Below are 11,151 nucleotides of genomic sequence, written 5' to 3' on the forward strand. Positions count from 1 at the left end.
TGCTGTGTGGAATGCCATGAAGGTGGATAAGGCAATCCATAAATCCATTGATGGTAGTTTTTGCAGAAACATTGTATGCAGGGAATGCAAACCCATATCTGCAGTATGTGTCTATTTCAATTAGAACAAATTGCTGCCCCTTTCATGATGGGATTGGTCCAATGTAATCAACCTGCCACCAGGTAGCAGGCAGATCACCTTGGGGAATGGTGCCATATAGGGAACTGAATGTGAGTCTCTGCTGCTGGCAGATTGGATACTCAGCAGTGGCTGTAGCCAGGTCAGCCTTGCTGAGTGGAAGTCTATGTTACTGAGCTGATGCATTACCTCTATTCCTACCACCATGTCTACTTTGTTCATGAGCCCATTGAGCAATGGCAGGAGTGACTGAGGAAAGATGATGACTGTATCCACAGGACAGGCCATCTTATCTGCTTGATTATTAAAACCTTCCTCTGCTGAAGTCACCCTCTTGTGAGCATTCACATGAGACACAAATATTTTCATGTTCTTTGCCCACTCAGAAAGGTCTATCCACATACCTCTCCCCCAAACCTCTTTGTCACTCAATTTTCCTATCATGCTTCTTCCAAATCCCTGACCATCCAGAAAAGCCATTAGCAGTCAGCCAATGAGTCAGTATACAAATGCACCTCTGGCCAGTTCTCCTTTCAAGCAAAATGAAAAACCAGGTGCCCTGCTCAAAGTTCCACCAACTGGGAAGTTTTCCTTTCACCACTGTCCTTTAAGGACATCCCAGAATGGTGCAGTGCTGCAGCTGTCCACTTCCGAGTAGTCCCAGCATATCACGCAGAACCATCTGTAAACCAGGCCCGAGTTTTCCCTTCCTCAGTCAACTGACTCTAAAGAACTCCCCAAAAGGCCACACCTCTGGTATGGGAAAGAGAAGGTAATGTGGCAGGAGTGGGGGCCATAGACATTTGGGCCACTTACTCAAATAACTTACTTAATGCCTTCAGAACCTGCTTGAGCCCTATCCCATATATACCATTTCCATTTTATGATGGGGTGCTGCTGTGCATGCCCAACTTTATGGCATGGTGGGTAAGACAACACCCAGTTCATGATAGACAACTCAGATCTCATGGTAACTTGGTTGCCTATTGCTAAGTGTTCAGTCTCTACTAAGGCCCAGTAGAGGCTAAAAGTGGTTTCTCAAAAGGAGAGTTGTTATAGGCAGAGAATGGTGAGGCTTTACTCCAAAATCCTAAGGGTCTGCATTATGATCCTCCTATAGAGGCCTTTTAAAGGCTACATACAGCATCCTTATTTGTCACTGACTGTTCCAGCACCATTGGATCTGCTGGGTCATATGGCCCAAGTAGCAGAGTAGCTTACATAGCAACCCGGACATGTCACAGAGCCTCCTCTTTTTCCAGTCCCCACTTAAAACTAGCAGCTTTTCTGGTCACTTGGTAAATGGGCTGGAGTAGCACACCCAAATGAGGAACATGTTGTCTCCAAAATCCAAAGAGGCCAACTAGGCATTGTGCCTCTTTTTTTGGTTGTAGGAGGCACCAGAAGCAACAGCTTATCCTTCACTGTAGAAGGGATATCTTGACAAGCTCCATACCACTGGTCACAGAAATTTCAGTGAGGTGGAAGACCACTGTATTTTTGTTGGATTTTTCTCCCATCCTCTAACACACAAATGCCTTACCAATAAGTCTAGAGTAGTTTCTACTTCTTGCTCACTAGGTCAAATCAGCATGACATCATTGATATAATGGACCAGTGTGATGTCTTGTAGGAGAGAGAAATTATCAAGTTTCCTGCAGACAAGATTGTGACATAGAGCTGAAGAATTGATATACCCCTGAAGAAAGACAGTGAAGGTGTACTGTTGGCCTTGCCATCTGAAAGCAAACTGTTTCTGGTGGTCCTTACTGACAGCTATCGAGAGGAAAGCATTTGTCAGGTCAATAGCTGCAAGCCAATTACCAGGCGATGCACTGATTTGCTCAAGCAATGATACCACATCCGGAACAGCAGCTGCAATTGGAGTCACCACCTGGTTGAGTTTACAATAGTCCACTATCACCTTCCAAGTCTTATCTCTTTTCTGCGCAGGCCAAATAGTTGAACGGAGATGTGGTGGGAATCATCACCCTTGCATACTTTAGGTCTTTAAGTGTGGCACTAATTTCTGTAATCCCTCCAGGAATATAGTATTGCATCTGATTCACTATTTTGCTAGGTAGGGACAGTTCTAGTAGCTTCCACTTGGCTTTTCCTACCATAATAGCTCTCACTCTATGAGTCAGAGAACCAGTGTGGGGATTCTGCCAGTTGCTGAGTATTTCAATTCCAATAACGCAGTCTGGACCTGGGAAAATGACCACAGAATAGGACCAGGGATCCACCAGACCCACTGTGAGATGTACCTGAGCTAAAATTCCATTGATCACCTGATCCCTATAAGCCCCTACTCTGACTGAGGGCCAGAATGATGTTTTGGGTCTCCTGGAATCAGTGCAGTTTCTGAGCCAGTGTCCAATAATCCCTGAAATATCTGATCATTTCCTTTTCCCCAGTGCACAGTCACCCTGGTTAAAGACTGTAGGTCTCCCTTGGGGAAGGCAGGGAGGAAGGTTAACAGTATAAATTTGGGACAATAAAAGTGTCCTTCCCCAAGGGGTACCCAGCCTTCTCCTCAAGTCTGGGATCTCTAAACAGTCTCAAGTCTGGGAAATGATTAAGCGGCCATGACTCTCTGTTTTTGTAATTCAAGATTTATTTCTGTTCATTTGACCTAGAATCCTTCTACTTATACAAGTCAAAGAAGAAGTTAGTAGACTTCCCATCCATTTTACTTCTGGGTAACCCATAATCCACTAGCCAACACCACAAGTCTCTTCAAGTCAGATTATTTTGACTGCTGCTTTGCATCTGCTGTCCATTATGGCAGCCATGCCCACTTTGCATATGGTGATTAACTGTCACCACATAGCTCCTGCCAACTTGGGATCTAATCATCCCCATTGTGTTTAAGGATTCCAGCAGTTCCCATAGTCTTATCTAAGTATTATCTAACCTCAGAGAAGGGCAACTACAGAGTTCTTCAGGGATGCTGCAGCTAGACACATGAATTTATTTCTCAAGGTTCTGGTGAAAGATGTGTTTCCTGGACATTCCTGGAGTGTGTAAGCAGGTCTTCCATGATAAATTCACTCTAACATTGCAATCTCTCTAAGCCTCTGGCTCCCCTCATCTGTATTATACCAGGGCAGTTTTGACATTTCAACTTCAGGTAATTTTGGCCACCTTTTGATCCATGTCTCAGCCAACCATCCAAACAGACTGTTAATGCCCTTTCTAAGCCCTTGAGCTACAACACTGAATGCAGAATCTCTGCTTAATGGGCCCATATCAATAAATTCAGCTTGATTCTGCTTTATATTCCTTCCCCATTATCCCACACCCTTAATATCCATTCCCACACATATTCCCCTGATTCCCATCCATATAGATTGGAAAACTCATGTAGTGCTTTGGCAGCATAGTGTACCTCCTCATGGGTCACACTTTGTACCTCACCTTTCAGGGCTCGTTGGGACTTTAGTCTAGTTATAGGTCTTGAAGAAAAGAGGGCTGGTTGGGATGGGTCATGAAAAGAAATAGAAGTGTCTTTCAAACCAATTACCTCAGGAAATTCCATTGAAATTTCAGTTGGTGAAACAGGATTATTCACTCCAGACAGAGGAGTGAGGCCTGTTTTCCCAGGGGAGGTGGTTACAGGGTTAGCAGGCACTGAAGGGTTAGTCTCATTAGATGGAGATAGGATTGCAGACTCCTCTGGGGAGACTGGAGGCTGGGAAGCTGTTTCCTTAAGGCAAGCTGGAGGTCAGGAAGCTCTTTCCTCAGGGCAGTCCTTTGCACATCTATCTAGCAAAAGCTTAGGAGATTCCAGGGATCCCGTCTCCCCATCACCATCATTATCAAGTCATATATCACAATCCCACATTTCATGATCCCATTCTCTTCCAACCAAAACCCCTACATTAACAGCAGACATCCTGCAAGTTCAAAATTTTAGTTTATGCTGTAAATCTGCCACTCACACAATGAGCCTCTGTGTCTGGTTTTCAGAGATCTCATGTTTGCAACCACAGGAAATAAGATTTTCTTTAAGGGCACACATGGAAACTTTTACATCGTTCATATAATGCTTAAGGTGCACATTTGAAGCCTTCAGCTCATTCCTTTCCCTTACCACTATATCTAGCATATCTAAGAACAACCAACCAACATCATTATACCTCATAATTCCACAAAACTCCTTAAACTTGTCAAAGGCATTCCCACCCAGAGCTTTCCTCATATAAGTGTACAGTTAGCAGGATCTAATGATGACATTTTGAGTATCTCTTTTGCAAACTCACCCCCTGGACCATAAGTCCATTGTGATTATTGGAAACAGAGTCACTAGTGCCTCTGAGTCTAGTCAGAGTAGAAAACTAATTATAAAGACCCATTTTTAAGATTGTGTTTCTCAAGAACCACTCCACATACCAAGCTGTGTTAATCAGGGTTCTCTAGAGAAACAGAACCAATAAGAGAGATCTGTAAATATGAGATTTATAAAGGTGTCTCACACAACCATGAGAATGGAAGAGTCCAAAATCCATAGGGCAGGCTATGAAGCTGGCAGCTCCAATGAAGGGTCTGTATGAATGCATAGGAGAGGTTTAGTGGCTGTGAAAGAGTCTTCTTCCTTGAAAGGCTTCAACTGACTGGGTTATCTCATTGTGGGAGGCTTGCCCTAGTGGTTTGCAGACATAATTAGTCACAGATGCAATCAACACATCTGATGATGTAATGCACCAGCTTTCCAGTTTATCAGCCAGCCATGAAATATTCTTGTAGCAATGGTCAGGCCAGTGTCTGCCTGACCACATGATTGGACATAATCACTTCGGCCACGTTGACACCAGAACTTTGATGATCACACATCATGTCCTTTGTCTCTTTTAATCTTTGCACACATGAAGTCTAATTTGTTGGATATTAGTATAGCTACCTTTGCTCTTTTCTGGTTATTGTTTGAATAAAATATTATTTTCCAGCCTTTCACTTTCAATCTGTTTTTCTCCTTGGGTCTAAAGTGAGTCTTTTGTAGACAGCATATAGATCAGTCCTGTTTTTTAATCCATTTACATTTAATCCGTTACATTTAATATTATTACTCTAAACATCAGCACTTTCTTCTATCATGTTGTTTTTGGATTTTATATGTCCTATCTTTTTTTCTCTTTTTACCCTTTCTGACAGTCTGCACTCTTCCCCAGACCTCTCTCTCCTGTCTTTTTCCTATCTGCCTATAGTGCTGTCTTTAGTATTTCTTGTAGAGTTGGTCTCTTTGTCTCAAACTCTCTCACTGACTGTTTATCTGAAAATATTTTCAACTCTTTCTTATTTTTGAAGGACAGTTTTACCAGGTATACAATTCTTTGCTGGAAGTTTTTCTCTTTCAGAATCTTAAATATATCATACCACTGCCTCCTCACCTCCATTGTTTCTCCTGAGAAATCTGCACATAGATTTATCAACCTTCCCTTGTATGTGATGGTTTGCTTTTCTCTTCTTACTTTCAGAATTCTCTCTTTGTCTTTGACATTTGACAATCTGATTAGTAAGTGTTTTGGAGTAGGTCGATGTGGATCTATTTCGTTTGGAGTACACTGTCGCTTTTTGGACCTGTAATTTAATTTAAATATCTTTCATAGCAGATGGGAAATTTTCAGTGATTATTTCTTCCATTAGTCTTTCTGCTCCTTTCCCTTCTCTTCTCCTTCTGGGATACCCATAACAGGCAGATTCATGCACTTTATATTTTCATTTAATTCCCTGGACCCTGGTCATATTTTTCCATTCTTTTTCCTATCTATTCTTTTGTGTGTAGGATTTCAGATGTTCTGTTCTCTAGTTCACTAATCCTTTCTTCTAGCTCTTCAGAGTTGTTGTTGTAATTCTCCATTGTATTTTTCATCTCTTCTATTAGGGACTTTTATTACCATAAGTTCTGCCATTTGTTTTTTCAAGCATTCTAGTTCTTCTTTGTGGTCAGTCAGTGTCTTCTTTATATACTTCATCTCTTTTGCCATATCTTTTTTCTCAACTTGTTGATTAGATATTTTACTTGATTTAGCATGCTTGCTTCAACATTAATTAATTGTTTCAAGTCTTATATCTCATTTGAAGTATTAGTTTGTTCCTTTGATTAGGCCATGTCTTCATTTTTCCTGGTATGACTCATAATGTTTTGTTGCTGTTTTGATATCTAATTTTCTTGATTAGTTTGTTCTGAAGGTCATTTTCATTCTGTTACCTAGGGTTTTCTTGTTGGTTGGCTTTTTTTTTCTATCTTTTTTTTTTTTTTTGGCATTCAGTTCAACTTATTCTAGACCTCTACCTAGCTTCTGATTTACTGTTCAGAGTTTTTCAGGTTCTTGCCTTGCCTAAATGGAGTCTCTTTTTTTTCTTTTTTTAAGATGTCCTCTCCATATACCATCCACCCCAGTCAGGTTTTCCCAAATAAGACAGGCTAAGGTCTCAGAAGGAGGTGTAATCATTAACACGTTTCCTTGTGAGACCCAGCAAGTTGTTAGAGATTTCTGTGAAGCCTCTAGACTCTGTCTTTTCCTATTCTTTCCAGCAGGTGGTGTTTGTCTGCCTGCAGCTCCCCACCAGCATAAAGTGGTGTAGCGCCTTTAAATTCTAAGCATACCCTGAAACTACCAGGGGTGTGGTTGAGACAGAGACTGAGGTAGAAGGTAGGTTTAGGACACAAACTGGTGTCTGAATTCTTAGCTGAGGGCTGCCACTTGAGCTAGGACCTGCCTCCCCTTTTCTTAGGGAAGGATAGCCCTTTAGGGAATTAACACCTTCCCTTCACTTGTCACTTTGTCTCTCAAACCTGTCTGAACTCTGCCCTTGCCTAGATCAGGGCTGACAATTGAAAATGCCTAAGATTTTCTCTAATGAGGTACTTAGAATGGTTTTCTAAAAAAAAGAAAGAAATTCCTTTTCAGAGGCAGTCCCCAGCCCCTAAGGTTTGTTGATTGTTCTAGTTTGCTAGCTGCCAGAATGCAATATACCAGAAATGGAATGGCTTTTAAAAAGGGAATTTAATAAGTTGCCAGTTTACAGTTCTAAGGCCAAGAAAATGTCCCAGTTAAAACAAGTCTATAGAAATGTCCAATCAAAGGCATCCATCCAGTGAAAGATACCTGGATTCAAGAAGGCCAATGAAGTTCAGGGTTTCTCTCTCAAGTGAGAAGGCACATGGTGAACACAGTCAGGGCTTCTCTCTCAGCTGAAGGGCACATGGCGAACACGACATCATCTGCTAGCTTTCTCTCCTGGCTCTCTGTGCTGGTTTGAAAGGATGTATGCCCCCTAGAAAAGCCATGTTTTAAACAAAATCCCATTTCATAAAGGTAGAATAATCCCTATTTAATACTGTATGTTTGAAACTGTAATAAGATCATCTCCTTGGATGATATGATTTAGTCAAGAGTGGTTGTTTAGCTGGATTAGGTGACAACATGTCTCCACCCATTTGGGTGGGTCTTGTTTGGTTTATTGGAGTCTTATAAAAGAGGAAACGTTTTGGAGAATGGAGATTCAGAAAGAGCAGCACCACAAAGCAGAGAGTTCACGAGCCAGCGACCTTTGGAGATGAAGAAGGAAAAAGCCTCCCGGGGAGCTTCATGAAACAGGAAGCCAGGAAAGAAAGTAGCAGATGATGCCTTGCTCCCCATGTGCCCTTCCAGCTGATAGAAACCATGACTGTGTTCACCATGTGCCTTTCCAGATGAGAGAGAAACCCTGAATATCATCGGCCTTCTTGAACCAAGGTATCTTAACCTGGATGGATGCCTTAGATTGGACATTTCTATAGACTTGTTTTAATTGGCACATTTTCTTGGCCTTAGAACTATAAACCAGCAACTCATTAAATTTACCCTTTTAAAAGCCATTCCATTTCTGATATATTGCATTCTGGCAGCTAGCAAACTAGAACACTTCCGGTTTCATGAAGCTCCCTGGGAGGTGTTTTCCTTCTTCATCTCCAAAGATCGCTGGCCCATGAACTCTCTGCTTCGTGGTGCTGTAGCATTCTCTGTTCTCTCTGAATCTCTTGTCTCCCAAATGTTTCCTCTGTTATAGGACTTCAGAAACTAGTCAAGACCCACCTGAGTGGGTGGAGACATGTCATCACCTAATTCATCTTAATAACCACTCTTGATTACATCACACCTCCAGGGAGATGATCTAATTACAGTTTCAAACATACAATGCAGAATAGGGATTAGAAGAAATGGCTGCTTTTACAAAATGGGATTAGGATTAAAACATGGCTTTTCGATGGGACACAGATCCTTTCAAACCAGCACACCGGTCAAGAGCCAGTATTGGTAACTGGTTCCATGTGCCTTGGGGCTCCCCTCTTTTCTAGTTTCCTGAACTGGGCTGACTCCTCCAAAAATCTTCTTGGTTTTTGATTGTTTGTCTGTTTATTTTGTTTTGGTTTGTTTTGTCAATCCCTCCTCCTGTCTACCAAGAGAAACCTCAGGATTCCTTTTCTACTTGCTCTTGGTTTATCTGTGCTTGGAGCTTGTATTCATCAGTCCAACTTTGCTAATTAAAACTGCAGTTGGAGCTTAGCTGAACTGCCCTCCATTGCTTCCAGCAGAGATCATGTCTTTTTCCCCACAGGGAAGTGTTTCCAACTGAGCCTGCCATGCCAGTGGTGGGGAGGGTGACAACCTCCGGATTTTGGGGGCTTTACTCACAGGTCTGTGATGATCTTGGCCCTTCCATCCATTCCACACTGTTGTATGATGTGTGTCTGGTCACAGATGTTCCCCAAACAGGTTTTCCAGCAAGCCCTGGCTATTTACTAGCTGCCCTAAAAGACGAACTAAATTCCACCCCTCGCTATCTGCCATCTTGCCCCACCTCACAGCAGCAGATAAACGGTAACTAAATCTATCTTATGGGCCAGGCACAGTGCTAGGTACTGTGGAGGATGAAGAGATGAATAAGATACTTATCCTACCTCACAAGCACTTAATAGCAATGAAGCATGGGGAGACAGCTACCCATAAGACCCTAATCTGAAAGAGTTTATTTATTTTACTGGATTGAAACTGAAATAGTTTTCAGAACTCTGTCTTTTCAAAGTATGAGTTTTAACTCTACCCTCCTCTTTTCATTCATAGGTAGCATAGCAGGAACTTCCAGAGACTGGGCCCGGGACATTGGGGTCCCGTTCACATACACCTTTGAGCTGAGAGGCGATCTTACAGAAAGATTTGTTCTGCAAGAAAAGCAGATCCAGTCCACCTGTGAGGAGACTATGGAGGCTGTGCTCTCTGTCATGGATGATATGTTTGAAAAATACTGGCAGTCAAACAGCGCTGGGAAGGTCACATCTATCACTGCAGTTCTGGGCCTACTGATGCTTTTCATTTATTTACTCTAAGTGTATCCTACCAGATGTGCTGTACACCAGTTGCGTGGAAGTGGTTGTGAGGAAGATGTTTATCTGTGGTGGAATAGGAAACAAATGATTTAAATAAAAGTACTTTCTATTTCAATAAAAAAGAATGATGTTTGCATTTTAATGTTGTTTTACTGGTAATTGACTTGCATTTACTTTAAAAGAGTATTGTATTAGTTATTTATTGCTACAATAATACTACAAACCAAAACACTCTGAACCTCAGAGGCACATGAATCTAAAGGTTAGCTAGGAGGTTCTGCTGATCTTGGCTATGCTTTCTTATGACATGTGGTCAGTTTTCAGTTAGCTGGTTGATATTGATTGGGCTCACTCTGTGGTTGGCTTCTCTCATCTAATGTAGGATGGTCACAGTGAGATGAGGAACCATGCATGGGCCACATTTGTCTTGTCTTCCAGCATGTTCTCATGGTTACGCTGGAGGAGAAAGAGCCACAAGAAAGCAAGTCCCAACATGCAAGCACTTTTTGAATCTCTGCTTGCTTGCATCATGTTTGCTAATATCCTCTGTGTCTTGGTTTGCCAAGGCTTCTGTAACAAAGTGCCACCAACTAGTTGGCTTAAACAACAGAAATTTATCGTCTCACAGTTTTGGAAACTAGAAGTCCAAATCATGGTGCTGACAGGGCCATATTTTCTCTGAAGTCTGCATTCGCCTGGTGATGGCTTGCCAGCAATCCATAGCTCAATGTCCTCCTCTGTCACTTGGCCATCTCTCTCCCCATCTGTCCCCTCCCGACTGTTTCCAAATTTCCTCTGCTTTTAAGGACTCCAGTCATATTGGATTAAGGCCCACTCAGGTTAAGTTTGGCCTCATCTTAACTAATAATATCTTCAAAAATTCTATTTACAAATGAGTTTCCATCCACAGTTCAGGAATCAGGAATTGAATATGTCTTTGTGCAGGTTATGATTCATCCCATAATACTATTTGCCAAACAAAGTAACACGGCTGAACTCAGCCAAGGGGGTGGGGCAAAACACAGTGTCTAACAAAGAACTGGGGCCATCAGTGCATTACCCAACCTGGTGGTTAATGTAACATCCGTGGATATCAGTGGTTGGTTTAACTTTATGGTTCAGATAGCTCAACTATGAAATGAGGGATTCAACTATTGCTATTATCCTATCCAGCTTTAAAATGCGACAAGTCTCTGAGTATGGGCAGAACTGCAATATTCTTGCAATCTTCTAATAAAAGGTACATTTTAAGATTCTGATATGGCCTTTTGTGTTCCTTGCAGCAAAACTCAGAAGTGTGCTCAAAAGATAATTTATTTAAGCTCTGCCTATTCCTGTTGCTGTTTTTATTTATTTATTTATTTATTCTTTAAAAAATACTTATTGAGAATCTACTAGGTACATTGTGCTAGGGTCGGTGATTACAATGGTGCATAAGACAGACATAGTCCCTGTCCTCTTGGGATTTACATTCCAGTGGATGAGATCAGGAGTAGCAGTCAGAAATAATTGGAACAGTAATGCTATCGCATACCAGGTGAATCTCAGCTCTGGGAAAACCATAGTATTAAGAACACAAATAAGTAAACTAAATAATTACAGCTTGTGACACATGCTCTGAAGGAAATAAAGAGCAAGTG

General features: G+C 41.7%; 1 protein-coding gene across 2 annotated transcripts in view; it reads left to right on the plus strand.

Annotated features, from left to right (window-relative positions):
* The window catches only part of CPO (carboxypeptidase O), a 44,383-nt gene extending 34,778 nt beyond the window's left edge, over window positions 1-9,605 (plus strand). For both annotated transcript variants that reach the window (XM_077152011.1, XM_077152012.1), the window contains one exon: window positions 9,249-9,605. In XM_077152011.1, the coding sequence (XP_077008126.1) occupies window positions 9,249-9,511 (263 nt within the window). In that variant the 3' untranslated portion in view covers window positions 9,512-9,605. The remainder of the gene's footprint in view (window positions 1-9,248) is intronic.
* Window positions 9,606-11,151: the final 1,546 nt, after the last annotated feature.

This window comes from Tamandua tetradactyla, chromosome 3, assembly GCF_023851605.1.
Source record: "Tamandua tetradactyla isolate mTamTet1 chromosome 3, mTamTet1.pri, whole genome shotgun sequence".
In the NCBI taxonomy this organism is placed as follows: domain Eukaryota; kingdom Metazoa; phylum Chordata; class Mammalia; order Pilosa; family Myrmecophagidae; genus Tamandua; species Tamandua tetradactyla.